Source organism: Spermophilus citellus, assembly GCF_964194105.1.
Source record: "Spermophilus citellus genome assembly, chromosome: 1".
In the NCBI taxonomy this organism is placed as follows: domain Eukaryota; kingdom Metazoa; phylum Chordata; class Mammalia; order Rodentia; family Sciuridae; genus Spermophilus; species Spermophilus citellus.
In genome coordinates, this window is record NC_138182.1 from 237,842,097 (window position 1) to 237,864,713 (window position 22,617).

Sequence of the window (22,617 nt, forward strand, 5' to 3'; positions counted from 1 at the left end):
TTAATTTGGAGTCAGAAGTGAAGGGAATGCCACCCAGAATATTAAAATATATAACTTTCTGTGGCCCAAGCACTATATCATCTAAGATGTGATCCAGGAATAAGATACCAAATCCTGAGAGAGGAGATAAGATTCAAAAGAATTAAATCTGACCTCAATAAATTTTATTTTTTTAAAAAATTAGGTCTAGAAAGAAAAGAGACAAACTAGGAAAATATGTAGACTAGTAGGCAGAGTATCAGAGGTAGATGTCACTAGACACTCTATTTACCTGTGAGTGAAAAATAAGGCTATATGTTGATTGTTTAATACTCATTTAATGTCCCTTCCTTCCTTCCTTCCTTCCTTCTGAAACCTCAGTAAAACTATTGTAGTATTTTTGTAAAAAATTGTAGTATTTATTGTAAAAAGATGTTTGAGGCATGGGGACATAAGTTTAAGAACATGAAGGGGATGAAAGATGAAAGCAGGAGAGAAGAATTAAAGAGGAAATTGACTTATCAGATCAGAGACAGCCGAGTCCTAAGATGGCAATGGAGAAAGCCGAGAAGCAATCAAATTCACCTCATATATCTTCTCTCTCCTTGAAAACACAGGAATTAGTAGAACTACAAACTTATAGAAAAGAGAAATGGGGAGCTAAAAATTGGAAGAAAGAAAACAAGGACTGAAAATAAAGACAAGAAAGAAGATGACTGGTTGAAAGTCTATTTAAGAAATAAAGAGTGTGGGCAAGAGATATGGTTCAGCTGTACAGCACTTGCCTACAGGTTTGATCCCCAGAAAGATGAACTTCTCACATCTGGGCAACCCACTACTGCTTCAGGAGAGAAACATAAGTGTATTTTCTGTAAAGGTCTAAAACAGATTTCTTCTAGAGTAAAATGCCATCAATACCAGAAATAAAAACTTATAAGCCACATTAGGAACATAATCGCAAAACTACAGAACACTACATATAAGAAAAACTATAATCCTGGAAAAGAAGGAAGCTGGGAGTAGAGAGTCAGTATGGTTCTGGAAGAAACTTCTTGAAAACTGAATAATAGAACACCTGATGTGTTTAAACATTGAGCTAAGACATGTCAGAGAGTTTAGTATATACAAAATCTTATACCAAAAAAGATAATTACTAATTTCAGAAACTACAAAAACATTATACAGAAAAAGAAATAATTACAGCTAACTACACATTTCAGCTCTGAAAATAAATAAATGCATATATATATTATATGAATTTTAAAGTAAACATTAAAAACTGATGTAAAAGATGGGAATAGGAGACAGTAGAATGAATTGGACATAACTTCCCTATCCTTATATATAAATACACGACTTGATGTGGAATGTTGTGTAACTTTACATCATGTAAAACCTTAAGAATGGGATCCTAATTAAAATAAGCTATGCTCCATGTATGTATAATATGTCAAAATACATTCTACTGTCATGCATTATCTAAAAAAGAACAAATTTTAAAAACTCAAAAAATCTGATGTTACAAGAACACAACTTTTTGAAGACGAAAATAAAGAGGAGGTGCAAAGTCAATAAATGTCATGAGGGAACAATGCAAAGGTATTAATTAAAGACACAAAGTCACATACACATCAGCTCAAGGCAATACAAGTGGTCACCTCTGAGCAAGGAGAAATGTCTGGCTAGGGGAGGCAGACTATAGCTTTTTAAAGAAATCTTTTAGTATCTAGTTGTTCTAAACTAAGTTATAGAAAACTCTTGATTAAATTTCTATACAGATGGGCTGGGGATGTGGCTCAAGCGGTAGCGCGCTTGCCTGGCATGCGTGCAGCCCGGGTTCGATCCTCAGCACCACATACAAACAAAGATGTTGTGTCTGCCGAAAACTAGAAAATATATATATATATATATTCTCTCTCTTTCTCTTTAAAAAAAGAAAAAAATTCTATACAGAATAGAGGAGGAAAGGGAAGGGTCTGAAGAGAATTTATGGCATAAAATACAGCTGTGGTTGTGGTCCCAACCCATAAGAATCCTTGTAGATTTTTCCTTTTTTGCTCTGATGATGGAGACATGAGGCAGTATAAGAAGGAACAAATGAAAAAAAATATATACACACACATATGTGTGTGTGTAATTTTTAAATAATAACTCATTTACATATATTAAATACAAATATTAAATATAAACAATGCTCTATCATTATGCATGTTATTAACATATAATGGTATAACTATCGTGTAAAGGACCCACAAGTATTTCAAAATTAAACTGGAGTATTTGTAGTCCAAAGAGTCACACAACTAGTCAGTACTGAAGTCATGGTATACATACGGGCACTCTGACTTCAGGATCCATACTCTCAGCCCTATTGTCTGCAGTGTAAGTCTAAATCAAGGTGAGGAAGATGAGATAGTTTTGAAAAATTTATGCAGAAAAATGCCATTATCAGCCTGGGGTAAGAAGTGTGGAAAAGAATCAAGAGAAAATTCAAAGTAGAACTTATTGTATTGAGAAAAACAATTGAATAGTGGACCAAAGGTGAAGAAGTTTTGCACTGCTCATAGTTTTCACTTTTGGTTAAATGGGTACAGTTCTGGTACAAATAATAACAATGAGGTGCTATTGATATACTAAATCTGAGATGTCTGTGGGAAATTCATATGGAACAGTCCTATATTATTCTGTCTTATTTATATTCTGAAAATCACTCTGAAGTTTTATATACAAATCTTTATCCTTTTTGGCACAGTACTCCACTTTATGGTTAAATATGCTTCTAACCATCCACTCACCTATTACTAATTACTTTTTATTAGCATTTTGCTGTTATCGATAGGATTTTTTTGCATTTATCTTTTCTGAATATACCTGCAATAGCCTGTTTCTTAAAACCCTGTGAAAAATGCAGGCTTATTTTTTTTCTGCCTCAGAATCTGTTGATTTAGGCTTACACGGAATTACAAAGTGGTTAAAAGCATGGGTCCTGAAGTCAGAATGCCTATGTTTATATCAAGGATCCAATACTTACTAGCTGTGTGACCTTGAAAAAAATCAATTACCTCTTTATTATTTAATTTCTCATCTGTAAACATGGGGAAAAAACCAGTACTATTATCATATGCTTATGTAAGGACTAAATGAACTCTACATGTTATGTTCTTAGAAATATGCAGCATATAATAATGATATTAGTTATTATAGTTAGTAGAGAATAAATGACACCATAAAAATATTTGTATCATCTTAAGCCATAGATAATAAAAGTAACTTGGCTTAATAATGCTAGATATGACATGAGAGAAATCAGAACTTCAAAACTCAAAGTGATATCTCCACATATTTCAAATTTAAAAACTGTTAACAATTTAGAATATTTTTAGATTATAATTGTACTCTTCTAGGTAACTTATTCAAGTCACAGAATAAGGTCTATTTTTGCTTTAAACCATTTGCTCCTAAGCAGGCATACTGGTCTCTCTATCCAACTTTCTTAATATTGTAATTTTCTGTTTCAAAGAACAAAGATGTTTCCTGCAAGTACTGTCAGAAATTAGTCTAATAGTGACATTTAGTTAAAAAAAAAATCAAAAATGTTATATAGTATGCCATATTAAGAAACAGTATCTGAAAAATATTGAAAATAGTAAGCTAATATTAAAGACCATTATTATAGCTATAAGAGAACTCTGAAAACAGGGAAAGCCAAAAAATTTGAGCATTATTTTACAATTCAATTGGTATAAAATAAAAGTGTCATTGTCCTAAAATATTCCTTTACATAAACACAAACACACACACACACACACACACACACATATTGTGGTAACTAGTATATTCCTAGTAGCCATTTATTAAAAAACAAAATTCAGTTTCAGATTTCAAGTCAAATAAAGAATTTTAGGTATAGCAATCAATAAGTATATAAAAATATGGTCCATCACATCATCAGATCTCAAATTTTAATTCAAGTATTAGTACCCTATTAATGACCTTACTATTGGCATACTTACAGAGAAACTGCCTTAATCTCTAACCTATATTAAATGTTACAAATATATTACTATGTATTTGGATTATACCTGATTTGTGCTGAATCATACAACCAAAAAAGTTAGATACAATTGAGGGAGATATAAAAATATCACTGTCTCCACACTTCAAAGGAAAAGGGAAAAGAAATGAATATTTGCTATTAAAATTATAATGGTAGTGCACAGTATATAAGTTTGGAATTTTCCATAATAAAAATTATTTTGAGCCAGGCTCAGTGGTGCATGCCTATAATCCCAGGGAACTGGGAGGCTGAGGAAGGAGGATCATAAGTGCAAAGCCAGCCTCAGCAAATTAGTAAGACTTTGTCTCAAAATAAAAAATAAAAATGGCTGGAGATGTGGGTCAGTGGTTAAGCACCCCTAGGTTTAACCCATGGCACCAAAAGGAAAAAAACTGAAATAGTTTTATTATTCTGAAAAGAAAGAAACATGATTAATTTTAATTAAGAGTCAAATGAGATAGATATGTAGCTATTTATTTATGGTTCCAGAGATTGAACCCAGGGGTACTTAAGCACTGAGCAATATCCCCAGTCCTTTTATATTTTTTTATTTTGAGACAGGGTCTTGGTAAGTTGGTTGCCTAGGGCCTCACTAAATTGCTGAGGTTGGCTTTGAACTTGCAATCCTCCTGCCTCAGCTGCCTAAGTCGCTGGGATTACAGGTATGTGCCACCACACCAGGCTGTAGTTCTTGATAATAATCTACTATCATTGTATAAATCACCTGCTTAGTTAAACTTATAATCTTTATTTAAGCATTTATTTAGAAGAGACAGTCAAAAAAATGAGATAGAACAACTTGATATGCCTTGTTTTATAAATAGCCTAAGATCTAGTATCCAAATAAAATTGTCTACACCTGTAGAGCTTATTTTCCCCAGAGGAAGATTACATAAGATAGCTACATAATTACATAAAAATAACCAACATGTTACCTAACTTTACCTAAGAAGTAGGTAAAGTTTTTACCCCTGTTTTATAGATGAAAACTGAGAGAGTAATTTGCCCATATCACACAGTTATGAAATATTCAAGCCAATGTTCTAACTTGCCAGTCTCTCATCAGTCCATAGTCTTATATGACATGCTACCCTCCTATGTTGTGAGTTAAAAAGAAATAATAGGGCTGGGGATGTGGCTCAAGCGGTAGCGCGCCCATCTGGCATGCAGCGCGGCCCGGGTTCGATCCTCAGCACCACTTACAAACAAGGATGTTGTGTCCGCCGATGACTAAAAAATAAATATTAAAATTCTCTCTCTCTCTCTCTCTCTCTCTCTCTCTCTCTCTCTCTCTCTCTCCCCCCTCACTCTCTCTTTAAAAAAAAAAAAAAAAAAGAAATAATAAAGTTAGGTGCAGTGGTGCATGCCTGTAATGCCCACGGTTCAGGAGGCTAAGGCAGGAGATCCTTGAATTCAAGATCAGTCTTAGCAACCTAGAGGCCCTAAGCAACTCAGCAAGACCCTGTCTCTAAACAAAAATATAAAAAGGGCTGGGGGTGTGGCTCAGTGGTTAAGGGCCCCTGAGCTCGATCCCCAGTACCAAACAAACAAACAAACAAAAAAGTAGTAAAAAGGAACTAAATATTCTCCTTAGAACATCCTAAAATCTTGCCTTCTTTTTCTTTTCTTTTTTGTTGTACTGGGTATCAAACCCAGGGCCTTGTCTAATACTTAATGAAAAGTTTTGCAATGACTATTTCAAATAACTCACAAATTGACTTTCAACAATTACTTTACTAGTAATAATGTTGCAGAAACCCTTAAAACAAAAACAGCTGACAAATTAAATGTGAGAAATGATCTATTTTCTTAAAATCATTTAAAATACACGAATTATAATTAAAACATAAATTTCAAATATTGCAAAGTTACAGATTATTAAAAATCATTTGGCATAACTCCTTATAAAATAAATGAGGAAACTGAAGCCCAGAGTATTCTCAAGAGCTTTATAAGCAGCAGCGCTGGATGTGCAAACAAAAGACACAGGGCAAGGACAAAATTCCAAATGAATTATCATCAAGCTTGAAATGGCATTTCTACTGCTGTGCAATATTTAACATAAAAACTCTGGATTCCCTGCCTTCAAATTTTATGTATGTATTCTGAGAAAACAGAACACATACTCAGTGAACACTGGGTAATGGAGAAGCTTATAAGTTAGAAGAGATCTTCTGGAAGAAAAAGACTGAAAACACACACACATACACACACACACAAAATCTACATACAATAAAAAAATGACCTAGCAATTTTCTCTTGTTTTGATTACTTCCATGTTTCCAATCACTTTTTCTTCAATCAGAATTAAGTCCAAAGTGTCAGTTCTTTGTTACTGACCCCACTTCTAAGAAGAAATTGTCACCAATGGAAAAGATAGCTTAAAGCTGAGATTGTGGAAGACAGATGAAGTTCTTCAATACCATTATATATTGCTACTATGTTAATTCGGTAAAGACGTAAATGCAATAAAAATTCACAAAAACATTTTAGTAAACAATATATCCAATGTTTCTTGTTAGTTTTGGAGCTATAAAAGATTAAAACTAATACAGTAAAGACTGACGGATAAGTGCGGCAGACCAGGGTTGAGGTATCGAGGGTCTCAATAAGCCACATGCAGATTCCTATTATTAACTCCTTCCCAGTCCACCTGCTTTTTTGGTGGCATATATTCTCATTCTTTAGTGTAAAGGTAGAATTTCTAAGCTGATTCTAAGCTGCAAAATCCTGAGTTAAAGTTAAAGTTAAAGTGTAAAAGACTAGGGCATTGTAAAGCTTCTAGATTACAAGGCCTGGGCTAAAAGGTAAAAGCCTATTGTTACAATTCCCCTGCTATCCCCAGAACCTGTTATCTCTGTAAAGTTGTTAGGACAATGGGGAGCTGCTCAGTAAATATCTCTATTGATTCCCTGGTGGTTTAATAGCTAAGGGCTCCAGGTAACATGGCACGTAGGCATCCAGGCCCCAGAACCAATCAGTTTAAATGTGTACCCCACTTAGAAATGACCAATCACCCCTACCCAAACTGTTCCCACCAATGAATGGACTAATCATGTATCAGAATTGTTGTTCAATTTCCCCGCGCCTCATGATGATTTGTTCTGAAGTATGCAAAGCCCCCCACCCTCTCCAAAAAGTGTACTTAAGCTCTGCTTGACCTCTGCTCTGGGCTCTGGGCTGCTCTCCCTTCCTGAGTGAGCACGGGGCCCTAGCACGCTGGAACGGATCCCTAATAAATCCCCCTTGCCATTGCATGGAGCTAGTCTCCTGTGGTCTCTTTCTCCGACGCTTCGCCGGACCCTTACATTAGTAAACTCCTTGCTCTAAAAAAGAAACAAAAGAATTAAGCCAAAATTAAGAAAACGAGTTCTACTATATACTTTACTTACTGTCTTTATTTTGGTTCTAAATTTCTATTTGAATTCAAATATCAAACAGTAAAATTAAGACAAAGTTCTGAAAAATATATTTGATAAATGGACTTTTGTGGAAAATCAGCACTAACCAAAAACTGTTCTTATTTCAACTCTTCCTGTGTTGTTTACCTAACATGATATAAAACTTCAATTATTGCCCATTCTTGCCAACTCTTTCAGAAAACAAAAACTCTTGCCTCTTTTCCACAAACCTTCCATATACACTCTAGATTAGTAACCTCAATCCTTTATATAATCTATAATCATTGTCCATTCTTTCTGTCTCTCTCTCTCTCTCTTTTAATAAGGGCACTTTACTACAGAGCTACATCTCTCCTCCTTTTTAATGTTTAAAATTTTGAGACAGGCTGGCCTCAAAATTTTTTTTTATTGAATATTTAAAGCATTACATAGCTCATGATATATCATCTTTCATACATGACTCAAATTGTGTTTTGAACTCCCATTTTCACCCCAAATACAGATTGCAGAATCACATCTGTTACATATTCACATTTTTACATAATGCCATATTAGTGACTGTTGTATTCTGCTACCTTTCCTATCCCCTACTATCCCCCTCCCCTCCCCTCCCCTCCCCTCCCATCTTCCCTCTCTACCTCCCCTGCTGTTGTTCAATTCTCTCCCTTTTTTTCCCTCCCCCTTGCCCCTCATAACCTCTTATAATTTTATGTATCATTGAAGGTCTCCTACTATTTCCATGTGCTTTCCCTTCTCTCTCCGTTTCTCTCCCCCCATTCGTCTTTGTTTACTGTAGTCTTTTCCTCATGCTCTTCCTTCCTGTTCTGTTCTTAGTTGTTCTCTTTATATCAAAGCAGACATTTGGCATTTGTTTTTTAGGGCTTGGCTAGCTTCGCTTAGCATAATCTGTTCTAATGCCATCCATTTCCCTGCAAATTCTATGATTTTGTCATTTCTTAGTGCTGCATAATACTCCATTGTGTATAGATGCCACATTTTTTTTTATCCATTCATCTATTGAGGGGCATCTGGGTTGGTTCCACAGTCTAGCAATTGTGAATTGTGCTGCTATGAACATCGATGTGGCAGTATCCCTGTAGCATGCTCTTTTAAGGTCTTCAGGGAATAGTCCGAGAAGGGCAATAGCAGGGTCAAATGGTGGTTCCATTCCCAGCATTCCCAGGAATCTCCAAACTGCTTTCCAAATTGGCCGCACCAATTTGCAGTCCCACCAGCAATGTACAAGTGTACCCTTTTCTCCACATCCTCGCCAGCACTTGTTGTTGTTTGACTTCATAGTGGCTGCCAATCTTACTGGAGTGAGATGGTATCTTAGGGTGGTTTTGATTTGCATTTCTCTGACTGCTAGAGATGGTGAGCATTTTTTCATGTACTTGTTGATTGATTGTATATCCTCGTCTGAGAAGTGTCTGTTCAGGTCCTTGGCCCATTTGTTAATTGGGTTATTTGTTATCTTATTGTTTAATTTTTTGAGTTCTTTGTACATTCTGGATATTAGGGCTCTATCGGAGGTGTGGGGGGTAAAAATTTGTTCCCAGGATGTAGGCTCTCTATTTACCTCTTTTATTGTTTCTCTTGCTGAGAAAAAACTTTTTAGTTTAAGTAAGTCCCATTTGTTTATTCTTGTTGTTAACTCTTGGGCTATGGGTGTCCTATTAAGGAATTTGGAGCCCGACCCCACAATATGTAGATCGTAGCCAACTTTTTCTTCTATCAGACGCAGTGTCTCTGATTTGATATCTAGCTCCCTGATCCATTTTGAGTTAATTTTTGTGGATGGCGAGAGAAAGGGATTCAATTTCATTTTGTTGCATATGGATTTCCAATTTTCCCAGCACCATTTGTTGAAGATGCTATCCTTCCTCCATTGCATGCTTTTAGCCCCTTTATCAAATATAAGATAGTTGTAACTTTGTGGATTAGTCTCTGTGTCTTCTATTCTGTACCATTGGTCCACCTGCCTGTTTTGGTACCAGTACCATGCTGTTTTTGTTACTATTGCTTTGTAGTACAGTTTGACCTCTTGTATCGCTATACCTCCAGATTCACACTTCCTGCTTAGAATTGCTTTTGCTATTCTAGGTCTTTTGTTTTTCCATATGAATTTCATGATTACTTTGTCTATTTCTACAAGAAATGCTATTGGGATTTTGATTGGCATCGCATTAAACCTGTAGAGAACTTTGGGTAATATCGCCATTTTGATGATGTTAGTTCTGCCTATCCATGAACAGGGTACATTTTTCCATCTTCTGAGATCTTCTTCTACTTCTCTCTTTAGGGTTCTGTAGTTTTCATTGTATAAATCTTTCACCTCTTTTGTTAGGTTGATTCCCAAGTATCTTATTTCCTTTGAGGATATTGTGAATGGAGTGGTTTTCCTTATTTCCATTTCAGAGGTTTTGTTGCTGATATACAGGAATGCCTTTGATTTATGCGTGTTGATTTTATAACCTGCCACTTTGCTGAATTCATTTATTAACTCTAGCAGCTTCTTTGTAGACTCTTTTGGGTCTGTTAAGTATATTATCATGTCATCCGCAAATAGCGATAGTTTAATTTCTTCTTTTCCTATTTTTATGCCTTTAATTTCTTTTGTCTGTCTAATTGCTCTGGCTAGTACTTCGAGAACTAAATTGAATAGAAGTGGTGATAGAGGGCATCCCTGTCTTGTTCCAGATTTTAGAGGGAATGCCTTCAGTTTTTCTCCGTTTAGGATGATGCTAGCCTGAGGTTTAGCATATATAGCTTTTACAATGTTGAGGTAAGTTCCTGTTATCCCTAGTTTTTCTAGTGTTTTGAACATAAAGGGATGCTGTACTTTGTCAAATGCTTTTTCTGCATCCATCGAGATGATCATGTGGTTCTTGTCTTTAAGTCTATTGATGTGGTCAATAGCATTTATTGATTTCCGTATATTAAACCATCCTTGCATCCCAGGAATGAATCCTACTTGATCATGGTGAAACAAGTTTTCTGATATGTTTTTGTATTCGATTCGCCAGAATTTTATTGAGAATTTTTGCATCCAAGTTCATTAGAGATATTGGTCTGTAGTTTTCTTTCTTTGAAGTATCTTTGTCTGGTTTTGGGATCAAAGTGATGTTGGCCTCACAGAATGAATTTGGAAGAGCTCCTTCTTTTTCTATTTCTTGAAATAGCTTGAAAAGTATTGGTATTAATTCTTCTTTGAAGGTTTTGTAGAACTCCGCTGTATACCCATCCAGTCCTGGGCTTTTCTTGGTTGGTAGTCTTTTGATGGCTTCTTCTATTTCTTCTTTTGTTATTGCTCTGTTTAAATTGTGTGTGTCTTCCTGTCTCAATCTGGGCAAATCATATGCCTTAAGAAATTTATTGATATCTTCAATATCTTCTATTTTATTGGAATATAGGGTTTCAAAATACTTTCTAATTATCTTCTGTATTTCTGTAGTGTCTGTTGTGATATTGCCTTTTTCATCCCGTATGTTAGTAATTTGAGTTCTCTCTCTTCTTCTTTTCATTAGCATGGCTAAGAGCTTGTCTATCTTATTTATTTTTTCAAAGAACCAACTTTTAGTTTTATCAATTTTTTCAAAGGTTTCTTTTGTTTCAATTTCGTTGATTTCTGCTCTAATTTTAATTATTTCTTGTCTTCTACTACATTTGCTGTTGTTTTGCTCTTCCTTTTCTAGGTTTTTGAGGTGTTGCGTGAGTTCATTTATTTGTTGTTTTTTTCTTTTTTTGAGGTAAGAACTCCAAGAAATGAATTTCCCTCTTAAAACTGCTTTCATTGTGTCCCATAGATTCCGGTATGTTGTGTCTGTGTTATCATTTGATTCTAAGAATTTTTTCATCTCCTCCTTTATGTCTTCTATAACCCATTGATCATTCAATAACATATTGTTCATTTTCCATGTGATGTAGGATTTTTCCTTCCTTCTTTTATCATTGATTTCCAATTTCATTCCATTATGATCAGATATGGTGCATGGTATTATCTCCACGCCTTTATATTTACTAAGAGTTGCCTTATGGCATAATATATGGTCTATCTTTGAGTAGGATCCATGTGCTGCTGAGAAGAACGTGTATCCACTTGATGATGGTTGATATATTCTATATATGTCGGTTAAGTCTAGGTTATTGATTGTGCTGTTGAGTTCTATAGTTTCTTTATTCAGCTTTTGTCTAGAGGATCTGTCTAATGGCGAGAGTGGTGTGTTAAAGTCACCCATAATTATTGTGTTGTGGTCTATTTGACTCTTGAACTTGAGGAGAGTTTGTTTTATGAACGTTGCAGCTCCATTGTTTGGTGCATACAAATTGATAATTGGTATGTCTTGTTGGTGGATGGTTCCTTTTAACAGTATATAGTGACCTTCTTTATCCTTCTTGATTAACTTAGGTTTGAAGTTGATTTTATTCGATATGAGTATGGCCACTCCTGCTTGCTTCCGAGGGCCATGTGAGTGGTATGATTTTTCCCAACCTTTTACCTTCAGCCTGTGTATGTCTTTTCCTATCATATGAGTCTCCTGAAGGCAGCATATTGTTGGATTTGTTTTTTTGATCCAGGTTACTAGCCTAGGTCTCTTGATTGGTGAGTTTAGGCCATTAACATTTAAGGTTACAATTGAGATATGATTTGTACTTCCAGTCATGCTTCTTTATTTATTTATTTTAGTTTGGCTAGTTTTGCTTTTTGGTTATTTTCCTCCCCCTTTACTGAGATACCTCCTGCTGTTAGTTTTGGGCACTATTTTTCAATTCCTCTTCTTGTTGTGTTTTGTTCAAAATGCTTTGCAGAGCTGGTTTTCTTGCTGCAAATTCTTTTAGCTTTTGTTTATCGTGAAAGATTTTAATTTCATTGTCAAATTTGAAGCTCAATTTTGCTGGATATAGTATTCTTGGTTGGAATCCATTATTTTTCAGCATTTGAAATACATTATTCCAGGATCTTCTCGCTTTCAAAGTTTGTGATGAGAAATCGGTCGTTAACCTAATTGGTTTACCCCTGAATGTAATCTGCCTCTTTTCCCTCGTAGCTTTTAATATTCTCTCCTTGTTCTGTACATTGGCTATCTTCATAATTATATGTCTTGGAGTTGGTCTATTATGGTTTTGAATGTTTGGGGTCCTGTAGGCTTCCAGGATTTGGCAATCCATTCCATCTTTCATCTCTGGGAAGTTTTCTAGAATTATTTCATTTAATATGCTGTCCATTCCTTTGGTTTGAATCTCTGTGCCTTCTTCTATCCCTATGACTCTCAGATTTGGTTTTTTTATGACATCCCATATCTCTTGAATAGATTGCTCGTGGGATTTAAGCATCTTTTCTGTGTTGACTATATTCTTTTCAAGTTGATAAACCTTGTCTTCATTATCTGATGTTCTGACTTCTACTTGATCAAGTCTATTTGTAATATTCTCGTTTGAGATTTTAATTTGGTTTATAGTTTCCTGCACTTCTAGGATTATTGTTTGATTTTTTTTTTAAGATCTCTATCTCCTGGTAGAGCTCGTTCTTTGCCATTTGAATTTGTTTGTTTAATTCATTTTCAAAATATACTTTTATTTCTTGGACTTGCTGTCTCATGTCTTCTCTAATATTCCTTTCCATTCGAGTTAGGTATGCCTTGAGTTCTTTCCCTATCCCTGTTTCTGATGTTTCTATGTCCTCCTGTAGAATTGAGTTGTCTTGCATTGTTTGTAATCCTTTTTTCCCTTGTTTTCTCATGTTGTCCACGTTAATTTCCAGCTCTTTTTGATTGTCGTGTTTCTGCTCTCTTCTATAGATTTGTTTTGTTTCTGTATTACTCTGATGTCTCTCCTTTGTGTTGTTAAACTATACCTGCTAACGTGGATTCCGCTGGGAAGGAATTCCGACGTCCGAGCTCCGGTGACGACACTACTCTGCTATGACGGGCCCCAGATTCCTTGCCGGGGTGCCCTAATGGGGGGGTGTGACTGGACTGTCTCTGTTTGGTTTCAGCTCCCGGTCGCGGCAGGCGGGCAGTCTCCAGCCGCCCAGTATCACAGGCAGTGGTTGAACTGTCGCCGGCGGGCCTGCAGTTTACAGCTGCCCAGTCGCGAGGGCCTTGCCTCTAGTCTCCTGGTTTCTCCTGCTAGTCTTGGTTTCTCCTGTTTTGTTGTTGCAATCTGTCGGAGAGTGGCGGTGGATACTTCAGCTCTCCAAGATGGTGGCCGCTGGTTGCCTTAGTGGAGTGTCCCTTGTGGGGGATGGGACTGTACCGCTTCCTTCCCCGTCTGCAATCCCGAACTCAGCCCAGGGGTCAGTGCGGGCTTGGCTGGTGGGATACCACCGTGTCGCAGCCACTTATCTCCCTGCTTACTAGTTAATCCCTTCTCTGTGGCGCCACGCCTTTTGTAGCCGCGGGGCAGGACGCGCGAATCAGACAGCCTGAATCTCCGGGGTCACACCGTTGGCTTTTGGGATCCCCGGCACTCTATGGTTTTGATTTTTTCTGCTTGCCCCTCCCCCAGCGCTGGCTAGACAGGTTTTGTTTAGGCTGCTGATGGGAGGGGGGGTTGAAGGTCAGGTGCCTCTAGTTATCCTTTAGTCTTTATGCAGGCTCACTGTGATACTCCCTCCCCCTGAAAGTCTAGGAGAGATTTTATGCGAAATCCCCCTATGTATGGGGACTGAACTGAGTGACACACACCTGTTTTGTTGTTGCAATCTGTGGGAGAGTAACGGTGGATGCTTCAGCTCTCCAAGATGGTGGCCGCTGGTTGCCTTAGTGGAGTGTCCCTTGTGGGGGATGGGACTGTACCGCTTCCTTCCCCATCTGAAATCCCGAACTCAGCCGGGGGGTCAGTGGGGGCTTGGCTGGCGGGATTCCACCATTGCTGGCCTCAAATTTGTAATCCTCCTGCCGCAGTCTCCTGAGTTGTGGGATGACAGATGTATGCCACTGTGGTTTGGTGAACCATCTTCTCTTCCATTGGGTTCCTTTATCTACAAAACCTACTCAGACCAAGTTTCCCTCACTACCTTTCCACACACAAAAGTAATTTTACTTTTTTAATAGTAAGTTCCTATTATGAGCTGAATTGTCTCCGTGCTGTCCATCCCCCACCAAAGAGTATGTTGAAGTCGTAACCTCTGGTACATGTGACTGGGCAGTGACCTTATTTGGAAAAAGAGCCTTTGCATGAATAATCCCAGAAAATGAAGATATTAGAGTTGGCTCTAAATTCATCCTTACTACTGTCCTTATAAGAAAATATAAAAACAGGAGGGTGGAGAGATGTCATGTGAGGCAGAGATTGAAGTGGGTGATTCATTTACAAAGCCAAAGAATATAAAAAAAATAAATAAAAAAATTGCCAATGATCACCAGAAACTAAGAGATACACTTGAAATTGATTTTCCTAGAGCCTTTACAGAGATAGTATGGGCCCTATCTACAGCTTGACTTTGAATGATAAAATTAATAAACATTATAGGTAAAATTTCTGATGTTTTAAACTACCAAAGTTGTCATGTACTTTGCTATATATCCCTTGGAAATCAAGATAGTCCTTAATGATCTCCTCAAGAACCTTCCTTTGCTCAAAAATTTTTAAATTAACTCTTCAGTTAAGCTGAAATATAACTCCAGTTAACAAGCACTAAAAATGTTTTAAATAACATCATTATCCCCACCCTGAACAGACAATCCTACAGTATTTTCTCTGTCCTTAGTCTTATTCATTTCTGTGTAGTATTACACATTTTATTAGTCTTATTCATACTTCTTAGGGTTGCCTGAATTAGCAAATAATTATGTTTTATTCTGGCAGTAGTAACCCCTACACAATTTTTAAAAACTCAGCTCACATTTTAAATCCTTCTTCCTAAAAAACAGTTCTCTGCAAAATGCTGAGTTAAGTGACTACTTCTATATTCTTAAAGTGATATAAACAGTTAACAATGATTCCTACCAAGAAGTACTTACAAAAATCATGTGAGAAACATTTTGAAAACAACAACAAAAAAACCCTATTATGTCCTGTGTTCTACCTAAATTTTCAAGAAGTCCATCAGGTGATTTTGAGATGTTTCTGATTCAAACTCACTAATTTTATATAACACTGAATACTGAGCAGTTGTTTGACTGTCTCCTCTTCCCCCCAAAACTGAATTACTTAAGAGTAGGAATTGACATTTTCTTATCACCTAGACCTAGCAGAAAAGAGTATTAACAACCAAATACCAGAAGTTAGCAAATTTAGGTCCATGGACCAAACTCCACTGCATGATTTTGTAAACAAGGTTATTACTGAGACATAGCCATAGTCATTCATTTACATATCATCTATGATTACATGCATACTACCATAGCAAGCTTGAATTAGTTGAGACAAAGATTGTATGACCCATAAAACCTAAAATCTTTACTATCTGGTTCTTAATAGAAAAATTTGCTGATTCTTAACCTACAGAATAAATGACTGAGGATGACCTCAAACTTGTGATCCTCCTGCGTCATCAGACTTCCAGGTCGCTAATATTACAGGCATGAACCATCCAAAAGGCCAGAAGTCAACTCATATCTGACTTAGAACAAACTAAGAAATTAGAAATTCAATAGCTACTCCTTCTCTCAAAGTCTATACATAAAATATGTATGTATAATATGCACATGTAAAGGTAAGTTTAATACAGATTTATGCACGTATTTGTTTACATGTAAATAAATAATATATATTTAACACTATATCTTTAACATAGATATACTACATAAAGATAATATATGAATTTGAGGCTTTTGGTTATTAATTATACACAACCTCAACAAACTTAATACTCTAACTTCAACACCTAAATGAAATTAAAACTACCAAATTATACAATGAAAAAATGACCCAAAAGTAGGCTAACAAACTGAAGATAGTCTTCAGACAAAGTTGGTTTTTAAAACCTTGCTACACAAAATGAATTCTCAGAACAGGCAACATCCCAATTAGCTGAGATTGTCGAAGATCTAGAATTACATTTTAACAAGATTTCCAGTGATCTTTCTGTACAAATTTGAGATTAAACCAAATGAATATTGCTAAAACAAAATACCACATTCAGAATTACGTCAACTCTTCTTGCCAACAACCACAACCAAATGAAGGTCCAACTTCACAAAACATTCAGAGATATTAAACTTAACAGGTAATTTTTTAAATCATCTGATGGTGACAAAAGATGACAATACCTTGAGCACTTGAACTTGACCTTCTGTAGTAATTTCCTTTAACAGCTCACAAAAGGACTGACAAAGACCCACTGCATATGTCTGAAATTCAATCCAAAGACAATATAAGAATATATTTGTAATATCAAAAAGGCATAAATTCACTTTTGAGACTCATTATTATCTATTTGAGAAGTATATGCTAAAGGTCTAAGCATATGAAGTTTTTCAACTACAAGTCTTAGGATTAAGGAAAAAAAGATTATGCCTCACAAAAATAGTTTATTGATACAATGAATTTTATAGAAATGAGGATATATTTATTTAAATAGCACAGTTCCTGCATTATATAACAATGGAACGGCACATATCACATCTTCCTTACAGTGGGGAATGCTCACAGTGAATTTTTCCCCATTAAATTAACAAAATAATCTTAAATTTTGAAATGACAATAATAAACAATAATAACAATAATAAACATAATAACTACTTAATTTCTTACAAACACTACTCCAACATACCTGTAAAAATTCTGTTGATGATAAAAAGATATAGCCATTGATGATCTTAAAACAGGTTCTGAGATTTTCTGAACTTAGTTCTGCCAAAACAATAATTTTCAAAATAAAGAACAAATTAATTCATTGTTCAAATCAGTTTAAGTAAAGTGATAAAAACAATCAGAAAATAATTTGACCCAACCTTTCATTTCAATCTAAATTTTTAGTGCTAAAATGGCAAACAACATGTGACTGAATCATTTTATCATTATATTTTGACATATGCTTAAATGAACTCAATGAGCATTTACTCAGTATACTGCACTGTCACTGAATATTCTATTTTACTTATGAAAAAAGTTCCCTACTATAATCCCAAAGTATTACATTTTGTTCAGGTATTCAATTCTTGGGCTTTTCTCTTCAAATTTGCTCCCCATAAAAAATCTACATATAAAAAATGTTCTTAAACATGGAATTTCCAGGATGAAAAAAAATTTTTTTAATCGATCCAATTGTACATGAAGTGAATATAGTTGTAATAATATATGGCAAGTTTCAGATATAGATGATAGTGTGGAGTCATGTTTTGATCTATATAATTATAAATAATCTATATTCTATGGTATCCTTATTGTATGTAGGAAGATATAAAATTGCAATGCACCATCATTTGGTCACATTCAATTTTAATAAAATTATTACTTTGCATTTGAAAAGAAATAGCTAAAATTTACCTTGGTGAAAATTACCTTCTTATTACTTTCCCTTTCTCTCTTTCACCACCCTCTTTTTTCCCTCTCCAATTTGCCCAATCTTTCTTCCTCCCTCCTTTTAGCCCCCACTTAAGGCAAGTTTACCAAATTTAACAATTCATTTTTTACGTATTTTTTTAATTATCGATGGACAAATATCTTTATTTTATTATTTTTATGTGGTGCTGAAGATTGAACACAGTGCCTCACATGCGCGAGGCAGCTGCTCGACCAATGAGCTACAGCCTCAGCCCAACAACTAATTTTTGGTCTGTTCCAGAACTTCAATTTAGGTTTATACCTGAATTTGAGAAACTTGAGAACAACTGCAACAAATTTTTGTTCGTATAAAGTTGAACAGAATGAGGCTTGGCTGAAAAATGATCATAGTAAATAGGGCTCAGGGCCATCTTTTAGTAAAGTAGTGCTGATATTGGGATCAGCAGAGGTCAAACATTAAATTAATACATCATCATTAGGATATTCACCCAACCCTGGGATCTTTAAAAAAAAAAAAAAAACTCACAAAGTAGTCCTTCGTTTAAAAGAAGCCAGACCTATACCAGGAGATGGGTAAACATACATACAATATGAAAAAGCAAGGGAACAAACCATCTCAAACAACCCATAATGCTTCAACAACTGACCTTTTGACTATGCAGGAAATGTCAAAGAAGGAATTTAAAAAGCTTACAGTTGGGGCTGGGCTTGTGGCTCAGTGGTAGGGTGCTCGCCTAGCACATGGGAGGCCCTGGGTTCAATCCTCAGCACCACATTAAAATAATGGTATTGTGTCCAACTACAACTAAAAAATAATTAAAAAAAAAAAAAAGCTTATAGGTAAGCTGTTCCATGAGCTAAAAGACAATGTAAGGAGTGAAATCACAAAGAAAATATAGGAAGTGAAAGATCACTTCAAAAAAAAAAGAGATATTCCAAAAAAGAACCAAGCAGAAATCCTCAAAATAAAGAAATCAATAAACCAAATCCAAATTTCAATGGAAAGCATAACCAATAGATTAGACTACTTTGAAGAGAGACTGAAAACAAAGTATATAATCTTGAAAATGAAGTCAACCAAAGAGAAAAGATGTTATGAGACAATGAACAGAATATTCAAGAAATGCAGGATGACATTAAAAGACCAAATTTAAGATTCATGGGGATAGATGAAAGCTATGAAACACAAACTAAAAGAATGCACAATCTTGTCAATGAAATAGTATCAGAAAATTTTCCAAACCTTAGGAATAAAATGGAAAGTCAAATACAGAAGACATATAGGATACCAAATACACAAAATCACAACAGATCCATCCCAAGACACATTATTATAAAATTTTTTTAATGTAAAAAGGATAGAATTTTAAAAGCTGCAAGAGAAAAATGTATGGTGACATCTAAAGGTAAGCCAATTTGAATTTCAACAGATTTCTCAACGAAGATGCTTAAAAAAATTATATCTATCTATTTATCCATCTCAAGCTCTGAAAGAAAATACTTGTCAACCAAGATTACTATACCTAGCAAAATTAAGTGTTAGAACTAAAGATAAAATAAACATTTTTACAATAAACAAAAGCTAAAAAACTCATAACTAGAAAGCCTATACTACAAAACATACTAAATATTTTAAAAAGTGAAAGCTAAAAATGGAAACAAGCATAGAGACAAATTGCACTAGAACAACAGTAAATCAAAGGAGAAGCAAACCCAATTTAAACATTAGAAATAAATCAAAATGGCAGGAACTAAAAAAAAAAAATCTCTCAATAATACCGAATGTAAATGATCTAAACTCTCCAATCAAAAAACACAGGTGGCAGATTTGTTTGAAAAACAAGACCCAAAAATATGCTATCTGCAAAAGATTCACCTCACAGGCAATCTTCAGACATCCACAGACTGAAGGTAAAAGGATGGAAAAAACATAGCATTCACATCACCCATAGATCTCGAAAATAAGCAGGAGTTATTATTCTCGTATCAGATAAAGTGGACTTCAAGACAAATTAATTAGAAGAGACAAAAAGGTCATTTCATATTGCTTAAGGGAATCACACATCAACAAAATACAATGGTCATAAATATTTATGCCCCAAACACTGGAGCATCTATGTATATCAAACAAACACTATTCAATATTAAGAATCAAATAGATCACAATACAGTGATACTGGATGAGTTTAAAATGCCTCTCATCACTGCATATATCACCCAAACAAAAAATAGCTAAGGAGCGGGGTGTAGTGGCACATGCCTACAATCCCAGAAGCTCTGGAGGCTGAGGCAGCAGGATCAAGAGTTCAAAACCAGCCTCAGCAAAAGTGAAGTGTTAAGCAACTCAGTGAGACTCTGTTTCTAAATAAAATACAAAATAGGGCTGGGGATGTGGTTCAGTGGTTGAGTGCCCCTGAGTTTAATCCCTGGTACCTCCCCCCACAAAAAAATAGCCAAAGATATTGCCTTAAGATATCTATAGAATATTTCATCCATCAATAACTGAATGCACTTTCCTCTCAACAAAACATGGGACATTTTCTAAAATGGACCGTATTTTAGGTCATAAAGAAAATAGAATACCTTGCATTGTATCAGATCATAATGGAATGAAATTAGAAAAACAACAATAAGATTAAAAATAGAAAACACTCTTAATTCCTGGAGATTAAATAATACATTTTTAAATGAAGAATGGCTAGCAAAAGAAATCAAGGGAAAAATAAAAAAAAATACTTAGAGGTAAATGAGAATAGTGATACAATATATCTAAATCTCTGAGACAATATGAAGGCCTTTCTAGGAGGAAAGTTCATAGCATTGAGCTCAGACATTCAAAGAACAGAAAGATACCAAATAAATAACATTATATCTCAAAGCCCTGGGGTGGGGGTGTACCAACGACAAAATTAGTAGAAGACAGGAAATAATTAAAATCAGAGCCAAAATCAGTGAAATTGAGATTTTAAAAAATTACAAAAGATAAACAAAACAAAGAGTTGGTTTTTTGAAAGGATAAACATTGTTAAACCCTTAGCAAACTAACCAAAAAAGGGAGGTAAAAACTGAAATTTTCAAAGACTGAGATGAGAAAGGACATATCACCACCTATACTACTGAAATCCAGAGGATCATCAGAAACTATTTTGAAAATTCATATTCCAATAACCTGTTTAGAATAGCGACAATATGGACACATTCCTAGAAACATATGACCTACCCAAACTGAACCAGGAGGATATAGAAAACTTAAACAGATCAATCTTAAGTAACGAAATTGAACCTGTAATCAAAAGCCTTCCAACAAACAAAAGTCCAAGTCATCAAGTTCTAACAGACCTTTCAAAAATAACTAATACCAATTCTCCTCAAATTATTCCACAAAATATAAAAGGAAGAAATTCTGCCAAATTCATTCTACGAAGTGAGAATCATTAATGCCAAAAATAGACAAAGACATATCAAAGAAAGAAAACTTCAGACCAATATCCTTTATGAATATAGATGCAGAAATTGTTAATATTGGCAAACTGCATACAAAAACACATTACAAAGACAGTGCAACATGATCAAGAGAGTTTTATCCCAGAGATGCAAAGTTGGTTCAAGACATGGAAACCAATAAATGCAATTCACTATATAAATAGACTTAAAAATAAGAATCTCATGATTATCACAATAGATGCAGAAAAAAAATTTGACAAAGTATAAAACCCATTCATATTTAAAACACTAGAAAAACTAGGGATAGAAGAAACTTACCTCAACATTGTAAAGACTATATACAATAAACCCAAGGTCAACATTATTCTGAAAAAAGAAAAACTGAAGGCATTTCCTCTAAAAATAGGAACAAGACAAGGATGTTTACTTTCACTACTGCCATTCAACACAGTCCTTGAAAACCAAGCAAGAGCAATCTCGTAAGAGAAAGAAATTAAAGGGATACAAATAGGAAAAGAAGAGCTCAAATAATCAGTTTGCCGATGATATGATCCTATATTAAGACCCCAAAAACTCTAACAAAAGATTTGTAGAACTCATAAATGAGTTCAGCACAGTAGCAGGATTCAAAATTAACACCCATAAATCAACTGCATTCCTATACTCCAAAGATGATTCTCCTGAAAAAGAATTTAGGAAAACTATCCCATTCACAACAGTTTCAAAATGAATAAAAAAAAACTTGGGAATCAATCTAACAAAAGAGGTGAAAGGCCTCTATAATGAAAACTATAGAACACTAAAGAAAGAAATGGAAAAAGACCTTAGAAGATGGAAAGACCTCCTATGTTCTTTGATAGGCAGAATTGATACTGTCAAAATGGCTGTACTGGGCTGTGGCTGTGGCTCCAGTGGTAGCACACTTGCCTGGCATGTGAGGCACTGGGTTTAATTCTTAGCACCACAAATAAATAAATAAAACAAAAGTCCAACAACACTTAAAAAAAAAAAAAAAAAAAGAGGGGACTGGGGTTGTGGCTCAATGGTAGAACCTGGGTTCAATCCTTGGCACCACATAAAATTGAATAAATAAAATAAAGGTGTATAAAAAATGATTTATCTGTTTAAAAAAAAAGAAGTTGGATAAAATCTTAGAATAACAAAAGTAGTTTTACTACATACTATTTTAATTTTATATTTATTTAATCCCCAGCCTTTTTGTGTGTGTTGTTGTTGTTCTTGTTCTTGAGAGAGGATCTTGCTACGCTGCCCTGGCTGGTTTTG

At 35.1% G+C, this 22,617-nt stretch overlaps 1 protein-coding gene across 7 annotated transcripts in view; it reads right to left on the reverse strand.

Moving 5' to 3' along the window:
• IPO11 (importin 11) overlaps window positions 1-22,617 on the reverse strand; it is a 218,473-nt gene that overhangs the window by 71,973 nt on the left and 123,883 nt on the right. For all 7 annotated transcript variants that reach the window (XM_081293441.1, XM_081293442.1, XM_081293444.1 and 4 more), the window contains 2 exons: window positions 17,156-17,235; window positions 16,653-16,733 (listed from right to left, as the gene is read on the reverse strand). In XM_081293441.1, the coding sequence (XP_081149567.1) occupies window positions 16,653-16,733; window positions 17,156-17,235 (161 nt within the window). The remainder of the gene's footprint in view (window positions 1-16,652; window positions 16,734-17,155; window positions 17,236-22,617) is intronic.